The 23,147-nt window shown below is 38.7% G+C and overlaps 1 protein-coding gene across 1 annotated transcript in view; it reads left to right on the top strand.

Annotated features, from left to right (window-relative positions):
- The window catches only part of adgrv1 (adhesion G protein-coupled receptor V1), a 159,709-nt gene that overhangs the window by 36,416 nt on the left and 100,146 nt on the right, over positions 1-23,147 (top strand). The window contains exons 13-39 of the mRNA XM_079872944.1: positions 1,243-1,428; positions 1,551-1,731; positions 1,836-1,999; positions 2,082-2,205; positions 3,126-3,386; positions 5,220-5,346; positions 5,473-5,690; positions 6,320-7,063; positions 9,442-9,815; positions 11,595-11,771; positions 12,220-12,400; positions 13,153-13,346; positions 13,862-13,991; positions 14,212-14,295; positions 15,033-15,172; positions 16,902-17,511; positions 17,624-17,839; positions 18,010-18,225; positions 18,339-18,583; positions 18,665-18,846; positions 18,932-19,740; positions 20,285-20,494; positions 21,334-21,464; positions 21,609-21,708; positions 22,066-22,245; positions 22,321-22,484; positions 22,917-23,004. Of these exons, the coding sequence (XP_079729070.1) occupies positions 1,243-1,428; positions 1,551-1,731; positions 1,836-1,999; positions 2,082-2,205; positions 3,126-3,386; positions 5,220-5,346; positions 5,473-5,690; positions 6,320-7,063; positions 9,442-9,815; positions 11,595-11,771; positions 12,220-12,400; positions 13,153-13,346; positions 13,862-13,991; positions 14,212-14,295; positions 15,033-15,172; positions 16,902-17,511; positions 17,624-17,839; positions 18,010-18,225; positions 18,339-18,583; positions 18,665-18,846; positions 18,932-19,740; positions 20,285-20,494; positions 21,334-21,464; positions 21,609-21,708; positions 22,066-22,245; positions 22,321-22,484; positions 22,917-23,004 (6,436 nt within the window). The remainder of the gene's footprint in view (positions 1-1,242; positions 1,429-1,550; positions 1,732-1,835; positions 2,000-2,081; positions 2,206-3,125; positions 3,387-5,219; positions 5,347-5,472; positions 5,691-6,319; positions 7,064-9,441; positions 9,816-11,594; positions 11,772-12,219; positions 12,401-13,152; positions 13,347-13,861; positions 13,992-14,211; positions 14,296-15,032; positions 15,173-16,901; positions 17,512-17,623; positions 17,840-18,009; positions 18,226-18,338; positions 18,584-18,664; positions 18,847-18,931; positions 19,741-20,284; positions 20,495-21,333; positions 21,465-21,608; positions 21,709-22,065; positions 22,246-22,320; positions 22,485-22,916; positions 23,005-23,147) is intronic.

The following is a 23,147-nucleotide window of genomic DNA, read 5'->3' as shown; positions in this document are numbered from 1 at the left end:
CCACTCACCCTAACTCACTTACCTACCCACTCACTCACTCACTCACTCACTCACTCAACCACCCATGCACTCACTCACTCTCTCGCTCGCTCGCTCGCTCGCTCACCCCACCTCCAACCCTCACTCACTCACTCACTCACTCACTCACTCACTCACTCACTCACTCACTCACTCACCCTAAGTCACCCACCCACTTACTTACTCACTCACTAACCCACCCACTCACTCACCGACACACTCACTTACTCAACCCCATGCACTCACTCACTCACTCACTCACTCACTCACTCACTCACTCACCCATTCATTTGCTCACTCACCCATTCATTTGCTCACTCACTCACTCACTCGCTCACTCACTCAATCACCCCACCTCCCTCCCCCACTCACTCACTCACTCACTCACTCACTCACTCACCCACACATTTACTCACTCAACCACCCATGCACTCATTCACTCACTCACTCACTCACCATCCACTCACCCTAACTCACTCACCCACCCACTCACTCCCTCACTCACTCACCCATTAATTTACTCACTCACTCTCTTGCTCGCTCGCTCACTCACTCACTCAACCCACCTCCCTCCCCCCACTCACTCACTCACTCACTCACTCACTCACCATCCACTCACCCTAACTCACTCACCCACCCACCCACTCACTCACTCAACCACCCATGCACTCACTCACTCACTCACTCACTAACCCACCCACTCACTCATTCACTCAACCACCCATGCACTCACTCACTCACTCACTCACTCACTAAGCCACCCACTCACTCACTCACTCACTCACTCACTCACTCACTCACTCACCATCCACTCACCCTAACTCACTCACCCACCCACTCACTCACTCACTCACTGACTCATCCACCATCCACTCACCCTAACTCACCCACTCACTCACTCAACCACCCATGCACTCACTCATTCGCTTACTTACTCACCCATTTATTCATTCACTCACTCACTCACTCACTCACTCACTCACTCACTCACTCACTCACTCACTCACTCACTCACTCTCACCCTCCTCCTCCCCATCCTCTCACTCACCCAACCACTCGCCCTACCTCCTTCCCTCCCCCCACTCACTCAACCACCCATGCACTCACTCACTCACTCACTCATTCACTCTCCCCTTCACTCACTCACTCACTGAATCACTCACTCCCCCATTAATTCATTCATTCACTTACCCACTCACTCACTCTGATTTATTGGCTGTGCAGGAGGGGGAGACTGTTGAACTGAGGGTGAGCAGAGAGCAGGGCCAGCTACTCAATCAACTCATAAGATATACAGTGATTCCTTCTGGAAATGCTCAGTTTTATGGTGCCACAGGGATCCTAGAGTTCCAGCCAGGGGAGAGAGAAGTAATGGTGGCCTTAGTAGCCAAGCCTGATGGGATACCAGAGGTAAGTACTCAGGACTAATGATTAGTGGTGACTAAGGATTGTCATATACCCTGTAATGAACTGACTTTGTGAATTTTAAGTAAGTCTGACTTATAAAAGTTTGTCTGATGTTTTGTCTTCAGCTAGATGAGACATTCTCAGTGGTCCTTAGTAGCCACAGCACGCCAGCTAGTCGCCTTGGTAACCGAAGGCAGGTCAACATTACCGTGCGTAAGAGCGATGACCCATTTGGGGTCATTGAGTTCATTCAATCTGGTCTAGACTTCACCATCAATGAGAGTAAAGCCATGGATGTTCAGTCAGGTACAGAGATCTTTAAGCTACAGCTTTGGGTCACTTTACTTTGTTATCTTTTAGTTTCAGTTGTTTTTCAGTTTAAAATAACATCGCATTATGATCTCTGATAGCATCCTATCCCATTGGGAGAAGCAGGGGTAGGTTTGGGAATGTGTCAGTCTTCTGGGTTCTTGAGCCGACCCATTCAGGAGACATCAGCCCAGTGCAGGGTGAGATCATCTTTGCTGAAGGGGAGTACCTGAAGAACCTGACCCTATTTTCTGTGCCAGATGAGGTAAGCTTTAGCAATTGTGGATACTTCTGTTTAATGAAGACAAACATATCTATATTACAAACTGATCTTTTGTTTGATGCAGATCCCAGAGAAAATGGAAAATTTCACCATCACCCTTCTGAATACATTTGGTGGAGCAAGACTAGGAAACAATCTCAGTGCAAGGTTAAGCATTCGTGAGAATGATGATCCAATATATTTTGCCGGTATGTTTGTAATATTACAATGAAAATATTCATTTGAAGATAAAAAAAGTTACAAATGAGCCCCCTGCATAGAATTCCTGCTGGTTTATGATGTACTTTTCAGCAGGGGAAACAGCAAGCTAAAGTTTAAAATAAGTAAAAAAAAAAATGTCCCATTGTGACGTGTAAATTCATATTGTGGGAAATAAAACAACTATTGTGAGAAGTTTATATACAGTAACAGTATATAAACAAATTAATATGTTTTTTTTTTTTTTGAAAGGATTCATTAAATTGACCAAAATTGACAGTGAATACGTTTATATTGTCACAAATTTAAATATTAGTTTATATATTTTTATTTTTTTAATTTTTTTTACTTTCTATTCAGCAAAGAATTATAAAAAAATGAATTTTGTTTTCTACAAAGAAATAATAAATAGCACAACAGGTTTTCAACATTTATAATAATAATAATAAATGTTTGTTGAGCACCAAATCACCAAATCATGATTTCTAAAGGATCATGTGACACTGAAGACTATGACTGTGAAAAGAAAATGGCTGCCACAATTTTTCAGGAATAAATTACATTTTAAAATACATTTAAAAAGATGATTTATCCAACAGTTAAATTATAATAATATTTCACAATATTACTGTTTGTACTGAATTTTGATCAAATAAATCTTTGTATAAAGTGGGTGGGTGTATAAATAAAATTTGTTGAGCATATAAGAAACTTCTTTCAAAAACAACATTGATGAACTAATCCTAAACTTTAAACAGTAATTTATTTATTTTTCTTACTCTGAAGTGGAAACAGTGTTCTGTAATAGACCCCTTTACCAATCCAGGTCATTGGTGTGGTAGGCTATGTTATATTTGCTCACTGTCAATATAAAACGTCATTTTGTTCTTGTTTGTAATGTGTTCTCTAGAGCCTGTGGTTCAGAGAGTGCAAGAAGGGGGCGTGGCCAATTTCACCATTCTGCGAGCTGGGCTGGCTAATTTTATCACCACAGTGAAGTACCGTTTTGAGTATGGTGACACATCACCAGGTGACTTCACTCCACTGCGTAACGACTCAATGCTGGTCTTTAATTTTGGAGAGTGGATGAAGAACATATCAGTTGCTGTGGTAGATGATGACCTACCAGAGACAGATGAACCATTCTACATAGTTCTCTTCAATGCTACAGGTTTGTCTCATCCTCTGCATTAAGCTTTAATTAACCAGACATTCAGTTCATTTTATGTTGTAAACTTTTGGTCTCTTTCAACTTTCGTTGAAGTTTGATTTGTGATGCATTTGTTTGGGTGCCAGTCTTACAAATCTCCATGTTTTATGTGCATTGTCTATATTACCCAATTAGCTTCATTAAATTCCCACTCTGAGAGACAAATCCTGCTCTCCAACTCTTCAACTGTTCTGCAGAGCCAATAAATCCACCCCATTAAACATTTGTTTTGATTCACACAAAGCTCTGTTGATTGGCCTTGACTCTCAAAAGCCCTCTCTAATCCTTGCATTGTGGAACACACACACACATTGAGGAAAAGTGTTGGGTGACTGTAGAAAGTTAATTACTGAACTGTCCTTCTGCACATCACAAAACAAACCCACCCAGAGCTTTCTCTATGGAGGTTTTACCACTTGCCTGAGGGACTGTGTTCAGATGCATGCTGGGCGTTATTATGATGTGATGCTGAGATATGAGATTAATATGATTGATGTGGTTAGCTTGTCCCAAATTCGACAGTGTCTCGTGTAGAATGATACAGTATTTAGCGTGACAGTTATGTGTGAATGTTGAGCAAATGTGTTGCCACAAATTTTAAAGCACAAGCATTTATTAATGAGAAATGTTTCTATTCTTCATTATAAATCTGTCTGCATTCATGCTTGATCAAACTTTAATAATGATAATTATTTGAATGCTTATTTGTGCAAATCGTAAACATTTATTTTTAACATTTCCGAGCTATTCTATAATGGAATATATATACAGGGTTTGAAATTAACACCCGCCAAATGCGGGTAAAAATCAACTCTGGCGGGTACCGCTGTCAAATTAATGGCCAATTTGACGTGTTACTTATTATGTTTACTCACTTCTCACTCACGCACCAAATCTGCACAGACATAGCGCAAATACTCAACTCGTGAGTCATCATGATCAGAATCTGCGCATATCTGGCTTACTTGAACATGCACGTCACAGCGCAACAAATAACGGCGCTCTTGTTCATTTGCATTGAAGCAATAGCGAAGATTAAAAAGTATTTGGTTAACAGAAAAGACATTATTTTCCAAAATCCAAATTTAATTTGATGTTCTTTCTACTGTATTGATCTGTCCACCTAAAACACATATTTGGTGAAAAGGATGAGGATGAAAAAGGAAGGGAGGAGATGGCTGGATGACAGGATTTTGTTTGAATTTGAAACAAATGTATAAAATCCAAATTTTATTATATATATATATATATATATATATATATATATATATATATATATATATATATATATATATATATATACTGTGTTTTTTTTTTTTTTTTTTTTTTTTGGCTAGTAGAAGTTCTGAATGGCCGGTAACATAAAAATTAGTAGCCAAATTGGACGTTGAGTAAAAAATAATAATTTCAAACCCTGTATATATAGCTTGGTCACAATGAATATTCCAATCATTCATTTTGTTTTCTCTATACACTACTGTTCAAATGTTTGAGGAGTTTTTTTTTTTATAAATACTTTTATTCAGCATTAAATTAAAATTGATCAAAAATGACAATAAAGGCATTTGTAATGTTACAGAAGATTTCTATTTCAAATAAATGTTGTTCTTTTGAAGTGAGTGAGTGAGTACATGGGTGAGTGAGTGCATGGGTGGTTGAGGCAGACGGATGTAATGACTTACCCTGCTAATGCTTGAGGTATAAGAGTTGCCTTGCTGTCTATAAATATAAGGTATTATGAGAGTAATACTGTACTTGTATCCTATAATTGTGTTTGTAAATGGATTTTTTCAGGTGATGCAGTGGTATATGGTCGAGACACTGCAACAGTGGTGATCGAGGCCAATGATGATGCCAATGGAATATTCTCTCTGGATTCCACTCAAAAACCAGTGGAGGAGGGAAGAACCAATAACTTTTAGTGAGTCTCTAATTCTCTACAATCTCTAATGTACAGTTGAACCAGATGTAAATTTTACAGCACAGATCGATTTAGGCTTTTTTAGTATTAGAATTGAAGTAATCATGTTTCCATTTGTGTCTCCAGTGTTATTCGAGACAAAGGACACTTTGGCAATGTCACAATATACTGGCAGCTGTTTGCCAATGACACCCCCCTTGAACCTCACCAGGAATTTCTGAACACATCTGGTTCTATAATATTTGGCACAGGGGAGAAGACAAAACCTATTGTTCTTCAAGCCATCTCCGACAAGCTCCCAGAGTTCAATGAGTTTTATGAGCTCAGACTTATGAACGTCTCAGGTAAAGTCAATGTCAGTGACCAATGGTTTAAATAATTATTCTTAAAGACCCCAATGAAAGCAATCTATATGCTAGTATACAGTCTTTCTTTTCTGGAAAAATATTGATGACATCCTACACTACACATATTTTTGTCCAATCAAATGCTATTACACAGTTTCATCCCTGCTGGAAACTCCATCATAAACTAGCGTGGATTCCATGTTGGTCCAGGCTGGTTTATGCTGGTATAGTGCTGGTCTTGCTGGTGGACCAGCAAAGTCATGCTATTCTAAAGGGAAACTGAGCTAGTGTAGCCTAGCTGGTGTGACCAGAAAACCAGCAACCAGCATCCCATTCTGGTTCCAGCCAGAGGTCGCGTTAACCGAAAATTTTCCGTCATTGACAGAATTTTTCTAGCAGTGATGGAAAAATCTGGAAGCCTTCCGGCATTTATTGCCATATATTAAATGGCTTATTATCATTAAAATATGAAAATTAAAATGATGGGTAATAATAGATTATGACAGAATTTTTACGACCCTATCTGTCAAAATGCCGGTCAATGCGGAAGTCTAACGTGACCTCTGGTTCCAGCATGCAAAATATACCCAATGCTGGTGACCAACATCAAACAATGTTGTCTGTAGGTGGCTATCCAGGTGAAGGCGGAAAACTGGCAAAGAAAGACCTCAAGGCATCCGTTCTCATTCCCTTCAATGACGACCCATTTGGAGTTTTCGTTATTGCCCCTGAGAGTCTGGAGCGTGAGGTAGCAGAGGACGTCTTATCAGTCAATGACATGTTGGATGTCACGTCCTTCACCATACTTCGACAGCAAGGCACCTTCGGAGATGTGCGTGTGGCCTGGGAAATCCTGTCAGGAGCTTTCCCACATGGTCTGCCGCCCATGGAAGACCTGATATTGATGGCCTCATTTCCACAGGCTGTTGAGCTACAACCACATGCCAGGAGACGCCATGCAGGCACCGATGCATTCTTCTTCTCCGGACTTCCTGGAGCTTATGGGTCCATCAGTCCAGAAACCCATCTGCAGGTTCCACAGAACCTGGCTAACTTCACTCTGTCAGTCTGGCTGATGCCCAAGCCCAATACAGATGGGTTTATTGTTTCTAAAGGCAACGGGAATGGAACTATCTATTATGGAGTTCAGGTCCAGACCAATGAGTCCCACGTTACTGTTATGCTTCATTACACAACCATAGGATCTAACATCACACAGGTTGCCCGAGCTACTGCAACTAAATTTGTAGAGGATAATACATGGGTTCATGTCATCATTGCTGTGGAAGATGGAATCATTGAGTTTTATCTGGATGGGAGCCCAATCCCTGGGGGGATTAAGAGTCTAAAAGGAGAAGCCATTATAAATGGTGAGTAAAATTTGTATATATATTTTTTTTTTTTCAAATCTGAGTAAGTTTGGACTGCACATGTTGTCATTTGTCCCTAATAATTTTCAAAATATATTTTAAAGACTTGCACTAAAGGAGGAACCTAAAGCGATATTTAGGGACCACATTTTTCAACTTTGATTTTTGTTTTATTTTTAATTTATTTTATAGATTGTGTATATAAAATACGTAAACATTATTATAATTATTATTATTACGAATTGTATTGATTAAATAACATATTTATCGATTCTAACAAATTAATAAATAAGGAATTTGTTTATTATTAAATATATATGAAGTAGATAATATACCTGTTTGGGTATTCTACTGATGCTACCCTTTATTTCATATCTTCATTAAAATCATTTTCATAATTTCACATAATTTTCATCAAAGTCTTACTTAGAAACATGGAGAAAGTTTGGGATGCTGAAATAAATTCAGTGGAAACAACTGCATTACAAATTCGGAAACCACCTGTGCCATATTTACTTAAGTTCCCCTTAAAGAGAAATTCCTAATCCTTGTGTTGGTCAAGCAATAAGATGTGGTTCCTCATCCATTCTTCTGGCCCATATCTGGTAAGAGCCTGTTGTGAGAGCCCTGTGCCATTGTCTAGTGTTTCACAGGAAGATATGCTTGAATGAACACTGGGCCACTTCTGGACATTGTTAACAGCACATGAAAGCAGCCGGCATACTCTCTCTAACTGAAAACATAAGAGCCCCCACTAAGACTTTCTTGACGTCTCTTATGCCATTGTCAGTCAAGTGAATGTACACATAAACTGCAAGGATATCTGAGATCGTCTCGGATTGTTAGCTTAACTGGTGATTACGGCCTTTGTTCAATGTTCTTGTTTGGGCTCCATGAAGCGTATTTCCTCAATTTGTACAGTTGTGTGCATTTGAATGTCTCTCTGGTGGTCAGGAGGTTACTGCTTGAAGCTGGTGTAACCAATGAGGATGAACTCTACCCTTTTTATTCCAATTTCACTGCTGTCACTTCATAGAAAGTTCTCCTCTTTTTCACCTGCACCGGCCCAATAAGAATGCTATGTCAATGGTGATTGGAAGGGACACAAATATGTTGCCACATTGTATTTCTATAAAGACATTTCACTATGTTTTATTAGCTGGGTCAGAGACTGTGCTTGCTTGAATACACTGCTGTTTCTTAGGTTTGTATTATGTCTGCATGTACTTTTTGAAGTCTGCAGGATAGATTATGTGAATTTATGATGCAACATGATTTTCATTGGTGAAATAAGAAAAGAAAAAGTCCCATAGACTTACAATAAAAGCAACCAAACTATGCCAAACACTCTACGGTTGCATATAAACACCCATGGTCACACCCACCACCGACAGCTCAGAACACCCATGGTCAGAGAGAAGCACAAACTAAGGACTATAATAATCTAAATATTTTATTTAATTTTATTAATTTTATTATTTCATACTGTGGTATTAGAAAGCTTGTTCTTTCTTTCTTGAATGAAACCTAAAGCTTGTTACACTTACATTAAAGGGGTGATGAACTGAGAAATCAAATTTTCCTTGAGCTTTTGACATATAAGAGGTCATCATACTATAAAAATATCCTGTAAGTTTCAGAACTGAAAACTTCCTTGTTAGTCCAATAAAAGCTTTTATTGACACCAGGCACAGCGAACGACAGGTTTTTTAAAGTGGGGATCTATGACGTCAAAGGGTATCAAACCCCGCCTCCGCAGGAGAAGATCAACGCCTACTTCAACACTGCCTGTTTAGCCCCGCCCATCGATTCGCGCATTACATGAAACTCATTATAATATGCAAAACTGTAATCCAATCATAGCAGTGGGCGTTTACTTCCAAGTCCTCAATGCGGCACGCCCATAAAAACCGAGCGTTTCAGGAGCTAGCTAACCAGGGTAGAAAATAGCCTATTACTTATTCATTTTGATGTTTTTGAATGTAAAAACCAAGCGAACGTCATAAGTTGACCTCAGACAACAATATAAAAAATATAAAAAAGCCAGTTCATGACCCCTTTAAAGTAGAAACCTGAGCCATATTTAGGGACCAAGCTTTTTTGACTTTGTCCTGTAAGCAGTTACCTAGAAAAGCACTCAGAACACCTTAGCTACCACATATTAACGTCAACCACCTACTGCCATTTAGCATCGTAGTCTGTGACAAGCACCTCTCACGTTATCTTCGGAAATCCACACACCTGGAGCAACCTGGGGTAACATTCAAGCACAATATCTTCTGGGGTTTAAACATACCATTGTGGTTGCAAGCCCAGATCTTTACCCACAAAGCCACACCACCCATCCTAACTCCTTACTTTTAACTTCCTCCGTACAGATGCTGCACCTATTAGGATCGGTTCCAACCCAGATGGTGAACAGCGCTTCACTGGTCTTCTACAAGACCTCCGGCTGTACTCCAGCTGGCTCAACCGCTCTGAGATTCACGAGCTACACAACCAACCAGCCAAGACCGACCTCCACAACGTGTCAGGGTACCTGACATACAGACAGGAGGAGAAACTGAAGTCGTTTTTAGTCCAAGTACGGGACGATCAAGAAGAGGAGGGTGAGGAGGTTTTCTACCTACAGCTGGTGGCTGTTCAAGGTGGAGCCCGTCTGCCAATGCCCAGACCTAGCGCCATTCTCAGAGTCATGAAGAGTGATAATGCCAACGGACTTTTCGGCTTTACCGGTTCCTGTATACCAGATGTAGGTGCAAAAACAAAAAAACAAAAATCTTTCACATATCATTATCCAAATCATTTATGGTCACTATGCAATACAACATTTTTTTGTAAATTTGGAGTGCTGTCAGTACAGAGAACAACGACAAAAATCGGCGTTGCCTACACCATGTTATCCTCTTTTTAAAATTTGCACCCTGTTGACTTCAATGGGGCAAGTTTTAAACCTGCTTTTAGCTTCTTAACATCCTTGATGTGTCATTACAAGTGCCCAGCCATGTGAGTGATTCCTTTAGAGTTAACACGGGTGAATCTGACTGCAGTAGATGTGAAAGATATGAATAAAAATGATGTTAATTCAGCCAGCGCAAATACCTGTATTTACATCCTGTTTTCGGTCGAAGTCCACAGTAGTCGATTGTCGAGTTCACACGCATAGGTTATCACGCGAGTGAACTCGACAATCGACTACTTCGGACTTCGCCCGAAAACAGGAAGAAAATACAGGTCAACAGGGTGCAAATTTTAAAAAGAGGATAACACGGTGTAGGCAACGCCGATTTTTGTCGTTGTTCTCTGTACTGACAGCACTCCAAATTTACAAAAAAATGAGCTCAATGTTAAAATTGACCGGAGTTCTCCTTTAAGTGAGTGAACAATACCAGCATGAAATGACTGGTACAACTGCACTGTCTACACAGTATCTGTATCTACACACACACACACACACACACACACACACACACACACACACACACACACACACACACACACACACAAACACACATTTACTTGCTTTAGCTATCTAAATGGGGACATTCCATAGACGTAAAGGTTTTTATACTGTACAAACTGTATATTATATCCCCTTACACTAACCTTACTCTTTAACCTACAAATCACACAAAACTTTCTGCTTTAAAAAAAAAAAAAAAAAAAAAACTTTAATTACTTTATTTTTATACCAGATTTATAAATGAGGACGTCCCTAAAGACGTGGAGATTTTTGGAGATTTTGTCAGGTTTTGGTCACTTCTGGGTACAAATTTGTCCCCAAAATATAGTTAACTAGGTACACACACACACACACACACACACACACACACACACACACACACACACACACACACGCACACACACACACAACAATGGCACTCAATGAGAAATCTGTAATGTGGCTAAACAGACAGCCTTCTGACCAGGACAATTAAGGTCTAATGAATGTATTATTTGATTAAGTACCCAAGTTGCTTCTTTGTCAGTGTTTGGTTTACCTCCCCTCCGAAAGCATGCAACATGACCCCTAGTTGTGAGACCATGTCTTCATGTATATTTAATTTATCTTCACGCCTGGATGGATGGCGTGTGCATTCTTCTCTTCAAGGAGATTGGATGCATGGCATCTCCAATGGCTTGTTCGATTAATAAGACAGATGGTCAGTGAATTCCTTCAGAGAAATACCTGTCAACTTGTGACAGAAGAGACATAGTAGCATGTGCTTTCTCTTATGCGCTCAACAAATAGAAACATGACCAAGCAGAAAAAGGAATCCGAACATTTAGCGACTTAAGTGAAATGTAAATTCTTGTACAGTGTTTAATGATCATGTTACTTAAAGTTGCACATAATTCACATTTTATCCTGTCAAAACTGCATCTGTTTCTCAGTCCGAGTTTATAACCTTTCAACCTAACAACAACTAATTCAATTCTGAATGGTTAAAATAATTCTGTTAAAAGGTCCTGGAGTTCATTTTGTTCTGCTACACTTGGCTTACGATGACCTTTATCCTTTCTTTATCAGATATCTGAGGAGGGCTCTACGATCTCCTGTGTAGTGGAGCGCACACGTGGTTCTCTGGACCACGTCTATGTAAGCTACACCGTCACTCAGGTTGATTCTCTCGCAGACTCGTCAAATACCTCCGACTTTGCCAATGTTTCAGGCTCCATCCATTTCCTGCCGGGCCAGCGCTCTGAGGTAAGAGGATTGACCTGTCAAGCAGTTATTATTAATGACCACAGGACCACTAATTAACAGTGTAATAGTATTATACATGTGCAATACATGGGCTGCATCTGTTCAAATGACAATTGTGTATGAAATAAATTGAAATACATAAATACATTAACCACCAGTAACTATGTATTCAAAATGAAAAATATCATCATTATCAAAATTGGAAATTGAAAGCAAAAATGTTTTTTATGTTAATCAATGCAGTTTATTTTTCATTTGGAAATTATCTTGCACCTGCAGCGCTCCAGCTTTCTGCAGATCTGAGAGTAGATGTTGAGCAAAATTGTTAAGATGGCTCCACCTAGTGGTGGTTTTAGCTACGTTTGTTAAACTGACGGTGTAAATGCATTGACTAATAGCAAAGTCTCAGTCATAATTGTCTTCATATATGATGTCTCGTGTCTCACAGGTTTTAAACCTGCTGGTTCTAAATGATGACCTGCCTGAGGTCGATGAGCACTTCCGGGTTAGGCTGGTGTCAGCTGAATCAGGTGATGGAAAACCAGGTTCAACTCCCACCAGTGGAGCCAGCATTGACCCAAGAAATTCCATCAATAATATTACTGTCAAAGCCAGCGATCATCCATATGGTAAATAAAAAAAAAAAAAAAAGTAATAACCTAACTTATCTCTGCAATTCTCCATCTGTGTTCCTTGGAGAGTCTTTGGCCACTCAATCTTTCCTCCTCACCGTGCATTAAGACAATATAGACACACGTCCTCTTCCTGGCAGACTCGTAAAATATTTAGTTGATTGGAACTTCTTAATTATTGCCCTGATGGTCAAAATGGGGATTTTCAATTCTTTTCAATTCTTACAGCCACTTTCTATTTTGTGATGCTCAACAATCTTTTGATGCACATCAGAACTATATTCTTTGGTTTTACTCATTGTGATGGATGATTAAAGGAATTTGGCCTTTGCGTTTCCTCATATTTAAACTCCTGTGAAACAAGTCATAGCTAGACAATTTCATGTTCCTAGTCACCCTGGTGTGGGTAAATATTAATGGGAATATACTTCAGAGATATTTTACTCATAAATAATTCTAGGGGTATCAATAATTGTGGCCAACGTGTTTTGGAGAAAAACATTTATTTCATATTATGATTTCCCCCCCACTTTCAATTATTTTCAATGAAAGGTTACATTTTTTGCCAATTTTTTGAATGAAAGATCAAAAAGATAAACAATGCAGATTTATTTTTTACAGCCATTTTTGATCATATTTACCAGGGGTGCCATTAACCAGGGGTGTTACCAGCATATTTACCATATAGCTTAATTATTTAGTTTATACAGCCACACATTATACATGACTGCTTATTAATATAATTTCAGGCCTGCTTCAGTTTCAAACTACCCCAGTGCCCGTGGGCATGATCAGACCCTCACTGGAGGAGGCGCATGTGACTGTTCAAGAGGAGGCTGGTGTGGTCAGTCTGCTGGTGGCCAGAGCACAAGGGCTGCTGGGAAGGGTGATGGTGGGCTATCGTACGTCTCCATTCACAGCTGCTGGTTCAGAGGACTATGAGGTATCAACATCTGTTAAACATCTTTAAGTTCATACTTTTCTTCAGCAAGAATGCATCAAATCAAAAGTGACAGTAAAGACATTAGTAATGAAAAACAAAATCTGTTTCAAAGCAATGCTGCTCTTTTGAACTTTCTATTAGTCAGAGAATCTTGAACATGAAAATACATCAAGGTTTCCTCAAGCTAAGTTTTTTGAACATTGATAATAATAAGACGTGATCATCATGTCAAATGAAGAAAGTTATTAAAAAACAGTTATTTTAAATTGTAATACTTTTTCACACTATTACTGTATTTTTGATCAAATAAATGCTGCCTTGGTGAGATTAAAAGACCTCTTAAAGACAATAGAGAATCTTACCAACCCCAAACTTTTGAACAATTGTGTGTACGTTGTTAGTCTTTGCTCTCTTATACAGTCCAACAAAAAGAGAGTCATTTTTCGTTAACAAGATTGCCTTCTGAAATTCCTTTGTATATTAAAATGGCACAATTCCTTTCCATCTTCTGACAGGACACAGAGGGATTTCTAGACTTCTTGCCTGGCGAGAGATTTAAGTACATCAATGTGACTATTATAGACAACTTGGTGCCAGAGTTGGACAAAGTCTTCAGAGTGGAGCTCTACAATCCAAATGGAGGAGGTAAGAAAACTTGCTTTTCAGAATGATTCTGTGTCCTCTCTTTTACCTTCATGATTTTTCTTCCCTCTCTCCGCATGCATGTCTCCTGTGGGCTCCATTCATGCTGTTTGGGCATGATTATGGAACATTCTGTTTGATTTCAATATGTACTATGTGTGATTCCTGTTATCTCTGGAATGAATCCTGTGTGCTCCTGTCTGGCTCCTGTGTGCTCTTTTAGTTGATCCATTTTTTGCAAGCGAAGGCAGTGGAAGTGGCGAGAGTGACACTGATCTCTTTCTTCCATCCTTTCTCTATCATTATGGTAAGATTCTTAGTCTGCATGCATTTGCGTGTTTGTTTCAGTGTTTGCTCTTCCCTCATTCCCATTATTTGTTGAAATACCAGATTGGATCCTGTGAGAAAATCTGAAATATCAGCTTGACTTTCAATCTAAAGTGCCTCTTAATATTGTCAAAGTTCCCTTCAGGTCGTGCAAAAGAGGTTTTGTTTGTTTTTTTATTATTTCCGAACTATTGAATAGCTGCTGCTTTGGCATTTCAGAGGCACTACATGCCCCATTATCTGTCCTTTGGGCCTTGGCAGAGCTTTTCAACAGAACTTCTTTTAACCAATGCTAATTCACTGCTTACTGTGCTTTTTGTTTTTCTTTCTTTTGTTGATTTATTGTGTAATTAAGGTCACCCCTTACACAAGCTTTATTTTGTAAGTCCTAGATTAAAAGTTGTAAAGTTTAAGAGCTGCCCATAACGGTCAAATCCCTTAGACTCTGGATTGTTGACCCTGATTTCTGCCAAGCTGTTTACATAGTGCTAAGGCCTGTGAGCAATACCAGTAGAGACGTGGGAAAAGCAAATAGCCTTCATGTTTAAGGAAGCCCAGTATATATTATGTTTTGAAAATGTCAAGGTTCACCTCTGTCACGCATCTTGGTGCCCTTCTTTAGAAAGTGTCTAAAAGTAGTAGTATAATAGGTGAAGAGTTTTCATTTTCTTTTATATCATGATTTGTATAATGATAATATTCTTTTTTGCTCTGAAGCTAACCTGGGTGCTGCTGCTCGTATCATCGTGACCATCGCTGCCTCTGATGAGGCTCATGGCATCTTCCAGTTTAGTGCTGACTCTCTGACTGTGAACGGCACAGAGCCTGAGGAGGGCAGGAGCACTGTAGTGCTGCAGGTCTGTCCTAGTTATTAAACGTGTTATTATCCATTGTCTCTCATCTAATAATTTTTTTCAAAAATGTGTAAAAATGCACATATACAATGCCGTTCAAAAGTTTGGGATCGGTGAGATATTTTAATGTGTTTTAAAGAAGTCTCTTCTTCTCACCAAGGCTGCATTTATTTGATACAAAATTAAGTAAAAACAGTAATATAGTGAAATATTATTACAATTTAAAAACTGTTTTCTATTTGAATACTTTAAAATGTAATTTATTCCTGTGATGGTAAAGCTGAATTTTCAGCATCATTACTTTAGTCTTCAGTGTCACATGATCCTTCATCATTCTAATATGCTGATTTGATGCTTAAGAAATATTTATGATTATTATCAATGTTGAAAAGTTTTTTTAAGGACTCTTTGATGAATAGAAGGTTCAAAGGAACAGCATTTATTTGAAATATAATCTTTTGTAACAACATCATAACATCATGTCTTTACTGTCATTTTTGATAAATTTAATGCATCCTTGCTGAATAAACATTATTTTCTTTCCCCCTAAAAAAAATAAAAAATAAATTGTACTGACCCCAAACTTTTGATCGCTAGTGTATAATGTTACAAAATATTTATATTTCTAAAAAATGCTGTTGTTTTACTTTCTATTCATCTAAGAATCCTGAAATGTACACAACTGTTTTCAACATTAATAATAATAATACATGTTTATTGTGCAGCAAATCAGCATATTAGAATTATTTCTGAAGGATCATTTGACTTTGAAGACTGGAGTATGATACAAAAAATCAGCTTTGATCATAGGAATAAATCACATTTTATAATATATTCAAATAGAAAACAGATATTTAGAATTTTAATAATATTTCACAATATCTTTTTTTTTTTAATCAAATGAATGCAGCCTTGGTGAGCATTAGAGAACATTAAAAACATTAAAAAAAATCTTACGATACCAAACTTCTGAACGGCAGTGTATGTTTTTATATAATTATGCTTGTTTTTGCATGTTATATCTCTATAAAATATTTTAAATAATCTGTTTCACTGCAATAAACTAAACAAGTCACGTGGTGCAATAAACATGCAGATATATAGTAAATATAGTAATAACAATAATATTGTGAAATAATATTACAATTTAAAATAACTGTATTATAAAATGCAGTTTATTCCTGTGATAAAGCTGAATATTCAGCATCATTACTCCAGTCTTCAGTGTCACATTGAATCTTCAGAAATAATTATAATATGCTGATTTTGTGCTCAAGAAACATGTATCTATAGACGCTTTCCGACCAAGTAGTTACAGGAACTTAGTTATAGGAACTGTCCACTTCTAAACAGTTATATGAACTACTCTCCCCAATCTCGGGTTTGCTGTTTGCGTTTGCACTGGCCAAGTGGCCATAGGAATTGGTAGGAGGGGTAAGGGAGTGACGCAAGCACAGCAACTTTTATTATCAATATTGAAAGGAGTTGTGCTGCTTGATACTTTTGTGGACACCATGATAATTTTTTTTCCAAGATTCTTAAAGTTTTTTTTTTTTTTCAGCATATAGAACAGCATTAATTTGAAATATAAATCATTTTTAGTGTCTTTAAAAAAATAAATAAAACATGAAATCTACATGAAATAAAACATGAAATCTACATGAAACCAACATGAAAACCATTAGTACAAATGAGAGAAATGTTAATGTTTAATATGAGTTGTTTTTCACAGGTGATTCGTACCTTTGGCGCTCTGTCCAATGTGACCTTGTACTGGGAGGCAGATGCTAATTCAGAGGGAGAACTTGTTTATAGATCTGGCAACGTGACCTTTAATGTGGGCCAGACTGTTGGAAGCATCTACCTACTGATTTCCCAAGATGACACTCCAGAACTCGACAAAAGCTTCAGAGTCCACCTCACTAATGTTTCCCATGGTCGACTTGGGAAGGAAACTACTGCCACGCTGACTGTATTGGCCAGTGATGACCCATATGGACTTTTTGTATTCTCTGACAGCAGCAGGCTAGTCCGTGTGGCAGAAGCAAATGCTGTCATCACCCTGTCCATACAGAGGAGAAAGGGGTTAATGGGAAGAGTGCGAGTGACATACCGAACATTGAGGGACACTGATTCAGCTCCATATATCACACCAGGAGTGGGTCGGGCCAGTGCAGGGAATGATTTTGTGGCTGTTGTGGAGTCGGTGATATTCTCAGCTAATCAGAGTGAAGTAAATGTGACCCTGAGGGTACTTGATGATGAGGAACCAGAGAGGGCGGAGTCTGTGTTTTTGGAGCTTGTCAATGTCACTTTGGTTGAAGGGCTGCAACTCAGACCAGGTAAAAGTCAATTGGAAGATTTCTTGAATTATTATATAAGAAACGCGCAAAGCAATACTACATAAAAAAAAAAGTCAGGATGTGTACTAAGAATAACTGTTTGGTTTTCCAGTTGCACTTTCCCCTCAACTTGGCCCACGAAACGCCACAGTTTCTCAGGTCATTATAGAGGCCAGCGATGATGCCTTTGGGGTGCTACAACTGTCTTCCTCAGCAGTGAGCGTGCCCGAGTACTACACCGGGCCTATTATCAATGTAACACGTGTTGGAGGGATTTTTGCCGATGTGTCTGTCAAGTTCAGAGCAGTGCCAATGAGCGCTAGAGTGGGTGAGTTTTAATGAAGAATGTATTTCAGCTAATATGAACCTTGCCTCCTGGGGGTGTCTCTCTGGGTTCAAGTCAGAAAGTCAGAAACTAATACATATATATATATATACAGTATGTCTGTAGTCTGTATATTTTTTTATATATCATATGTTTCTGATTGTGATATATAGGTGAGGACTACAGTGTGGCCTCCTCTGATGTGGTTTTGCTTGAGGGAGAGAGTAGCAAGCCTGTTCCCATAATCATCATCAACGATGTGGTGCCTGAGCTGGAAGAGACTTTCCGAATTGAGCTTCTCAACCAGACCACCGGGGGCGCTCTCCTGGGGGACCTCACACAGGCCATCATTACCATCCTACCCTCAGATGATCCATATGGATCTTTTGGTTCGTTTATTATGAATAGCATGCTTGTCAAATGCAACATATGTTAAATGTTCTACATATTGCTGATGTGGTGACACATAATTGAAGAGATGTAATATCTTTTTGATTGTTAGTTTTTCAGGCTGCACCCATCACAGTTGAGGAGCCAGCAGTGAATGCATTTGAGGTCTCCCTACCCATAGTGAGGAATGCTGGGACTATGGGCATTGTCGTTGTCCAGTGGAGAGCCACAGTCAATGGGATACCTGCCACTGGTGATCTCCGACCTTTGTCTGGTGAGGTCAGGTTTGATCCTGGAGAAACATTAAAGACACTGAAAGTGGAGGTTTTGGCTGATGATGTACCTGAAATTGAAGAGGCAAGTCTTGTTTTGTTTTTTTAAGCTTCAAAAGGATGTATGAAATCTCTATATTACTTAAAACTAATCTGTTTATTTTAGGTTATAAAGGTTCAGCTTGTAAGTGCCAGCAATGGTGGGAACATTGGGCCTGAGAAAGAGGTTGATATCATTGTTCCTGCCAATGACAACCCTCACGGAACCGTGTACTTTGAGCAAGCAGTATACCGCGTCCAGGAGCCACTGGAAGGGATCTCTATGGCTAACGTTACAGTTCGAAGAAGGTAATGTGCCTTTGTTTCCCATTTTTTTAAACTAATTTAGTTTTGGATGTTACATTATGTTGTTTTTTGTGTGTTTTCACTGCAGTGGTGGTAATTTTGGCATGCTGGAGATCGTTTACAGCACGTCTGAGATTGATATTGTAAGCAATGCTCAAAGGGAAGGCCGAGATTTCCTGGTTTACTATGATTCTCCATTGGCTGGAGCGCCATCTAATGCCCTCCGCAGACCCATCAACATCACCACAGACATAAACGTCTTGAATTTCTGCGCAGCGTTCTGCCTTAGAGAGCGAGCTTGCCAAGCTTTCAGCTTCATCAACACCCCCAGAGCGAGTTGCTTCTGGGTAACATCTGGGGCCAGACAACTGAGTGCTTCCCCAGAAACCTTCACCTATATAAAAAACACCACAGCGGCCGCCTCGCTGTTTAGCTCACAAGCTGTTGCTGGGAGCGACTACATAACCGTGACGGCTCAGACCACCACCATGCTGGACAGATCGGGAGTCGCTAACCTCACTGTAACCATCTTGACTGACTCTTTGCCAGAGGTGGATGAGAGTTTCATGATTAAAATCCTGAAGGTTAGCTTGGTCAACATGACTGTAACTGCCAAGAACTTGCCAATGATCCAGCAGCCAGACGTAGCTTTGGTGACTATAGGGATGAATGGAGATGCGTTTGGAATATTTATGCTCTACAGCATTAACCCCAATGCCACTCAAGATGGGCTGTATCTGGAAGTGAGGGAGGAACCCAAAACTACAGTGCTGCTGGTCATTGAGAGGAGAGGAGGCAGTATGGGACAGGTTACAGTGGAATGGAAGTATGTTGGTGGCAGTGCCACTCCCAACGCTGACTTCAATGGGACAGGGGAGACCCTCATCTTTGCTGAGGGTAAGTCTTGTCTACATTGTTTTTGATGTATGTACATTACAACAATAGCCATGCCAAGTCAAAAGATTTAATTTAGCAGTATGTGCTTTTGATATTTGGGCTTTTTACACTTGAAACTTTGTTTCACAGTAGTCATACTTTGCCTTGGCAGAATAATTCACACTATATATATATATAGCTAGGGTAATTCATGGTTAGTACTGCTTTGGTCTTTTTAATGCAGGGTTAAACGAGTTGCTTAATACTGCTTAATACTGTGTTTTTTTTTAGGGTTTTTTTTACTAGTAGCTGTGAAATCTGCATTTCTATGCTGCTTGTTACACTAAAAAGTTTGGGGAGCAATTTGAACGAATGAATGAATGAATAAATCAAATAAACCCAAAAATATCAGTCAAACAAATAAATAAATAAACATCAATCAAATCAATAAATCAAATAAAAACATAAATATAAATAAATAAAAGTGTGTAATGCCTAACTGAAGTCCATTCTTCATTTCAACAATCTTGCAGTAGAGGAATGACCTCTTGTATGTTCCTTTAAGGTGATGTAAAGAAGACTCTTGAGTTTGTCATCACGGATGACACGGAACCTGAAGACAATGAGACTTTACAGATTGGGTTAGTGAGTACTGAGGGTGGTAGCCGTATCCTTCCCAGTTCGGACACCGTCACCATCCTCATCCTGGCCAATGACAATGCAGCAGGGGTTGTGGGTTTCCACACAGCCTCACGATCGGTCATCGTCAGAGAGGGTCAGTGTTTTCTTTAACTTCCAATATTTAAGACCAAGAATTATAACTACAGTATATCTATATTAGCATCCACACTAACAAACAATTACGTTCTGTTTATTATAAGAGCATGCTGCAGTTACTCAAACTCTTTAAAGTCAGGTCAATTCTGATTAGCTGTCAATTTATTGATTTTTTTTTAATCATTCATCAGCTGGAAATGATAATTCTGAAAGTATTTCCAATGATATCGTTATAGCTGTAGTGTGGAATTTGCTGTTCTCGTATAATAGAATGATAATTAAAGCTTTACAATTATTATCTTTGGTGTGAACAGCCCTTTATTCTTGTTAATCCACCGCAGGTAAGCGGACCAGACTTGATTAAAAGGCATCATTATATATTTATTTATGTAATTTCCCAAAAGACAGAGGTGGGTTTAAGAGTGACATAATTTATTTAACTTCTATTAGTGTTATGTGCAAGTGTGGAGGCATTTGAAACATGTTGTAAATGGATAATTAGGCATCAGTATGTGCTCCATAGTAACTAGTAATATAGTTACTGATGAGATGAGTGAAGAGCGATCGGCAACAGCTGCTACATTGGGGGAGATGGTTTGTGTCATCATGAATGCATGACAGGACTCGTGAATTCTATCCTTGTAAATACAGTTGTCTTTGCAACTAGAGTAATAGTTAATGTAGTCAGCAAGGAAGATTCACTTGTATACTCCCACACATCTCAGGCTAACATGAACATCTAAAATATCAGTTAAGGGTTGAAAAACATGCAATACCAACTTATTACACTAATAAAATTGTTAATAGCTAAGGTTAGATGTTCATTGTATTCAACAGGTGAGAGCTTGTCTCTGTTGGTGGAGAGAACAGCTCCTGCTATTGGAAATGTCACAGTGGAATGGAGAATTGAAGGCCCTCGAGTCTCAATGACTTTCACAGACACCTTGGGAACTCTCTTTTTCTCTGAGGTAATGTAGAAAAACATGCTGTTTGATAAGATCATTTGAACGTTTATTTTAAACAGTCAAGCCCATGTATTGGTTTAGTATTGAACAACACCTAATCCTTCAAGGACAATGAGGATTAATGTTCTACCTCATTTTTGGTTTCAGGGAATGCTAAATAATACTATAGTGTTAAAGCTACTTGAGGATACCACACCAGAAGAAAGAGAGGAGTACAGAGTTATCCTATCAAATATACAAACCAAAGGTATTTATCAGAAACATGCACTTGAATGAGTTCCTTGAAATTTTCATTCAAGTTCATCTCATTACCATGTTTAACAAAGGCCGCTAACATTTACTGTTAGCATTTATACATGTAAGATTTTTCTAAATAAATATTTTTCTTGTCAGGTATATTATCTTGTTTTAAGGATGTTTACATATTTTAATAGAAAGCAAAGCAAAGTTTGGGGTGGGGGGTTAAAATGAGATCTTTTTTTAGCATAGTGTTAGCATTAGCTGTTGTCTTATTATCTTGTCTCATCTCACTTAACATATTATGAACACTATTTATATATATATATATATATATATATATAATAATCATATATAATTCCCTCAGGGGTTACCAAGACAGGAATGGCAGCCCTGAGCGCTCAGGGTCGTGAAGCAGTGGTGAGCGTGGAAGCTAGTGACGAGCCGTTTGGTTTGCTTAGCATCGCCCCCTCATCCTTAAAAATCACCACAGATGAGAAAGACACCACCATCCGGATTTACATAAACAGAGAGTTTGGTGCATCAGGTTAGTTACGCTAGAAAAATCAAACAGTGTTGTCCTGAAGTATGGGGATGTAAATAATGCTACTTTCCCCCACAGGTGCTGTAAATATAAGCTATGAGACTGTGCAAGGCTCTTTGCAGGACCTCAGACAGACTGGGGGAGCCTTAGCCCAACCAGGCCAGGACTTCAGATACGTCTCCAGCTCTGTGATCATGCAGGATGGACAGACATCTGTGTCCATCCCCATCACCATCATAGATGTATGATTCTGCTGATTTAAGATTAGCCCCTTTCACACATACAGTTTTACTGGTAAATTACTGGTAAATTACTGTTTACAAATCATGTGTTAACATGGCCATTTAAAAAGACAATAGTGTCATTATTCAGCTGCAGTCAGTTCAGTGTTGATTCAATTTAGTTCAATATGTGAATGATATCTTACCGGTAAAAAGACAAAATGCCATTGCGTGTGGGAAAAGCACATTTGTGTATTTAAAAGGAAAGTCAATCTTATAGAAATTTTACAGTAACCTACCAGGTTTAATGTGTGAAAGGGAATAGTGACTGCAGTTTTAACATTTCACATTTTATTGTTAATTAATGAAGAATGATTTTTAGATATTAATTCAACCCAAGAAATCATGTTTGAATTAAGAAAGAAACATATTATTTTCTTTTTTTTTCAACAGGATGACATCCCTGAGCTGCAAGAGTTTTTCTTAGTCAATATAACATCAGCTGTCCTCATAACCACCCTCCCAACTGCCCCTAAACTAAGTAAGATGATTAAGAAGAGAATTAAGCTGATTTAACCTTTTAAATAATGTTTTATATTCTGTAATTATTCATTTTGCTTTGTTGAATGTGCCACATTTAATTAGGTTTTAGGTTCTTCTTTCAATTGTACTTTCATCTTGAAC

This window comes from Squalius cephalus, assembly GCF_949319135.1.
Source record: "Squalius cephalus genome assembly, chromosome: 5".
NCBI classification, from domain to species: domain Eukaryota; kingdom Metazoa; phylum Chordata; class Actinopteri; order Cypriniformes; family Leuciscidae; genus Squalius; species Squalius cephalus.
The sequence above is the reverse complement of the archived record's forward strand: the minus strand, read 5'-3'. Positions and strand labels throughout refer to the sequence as shown.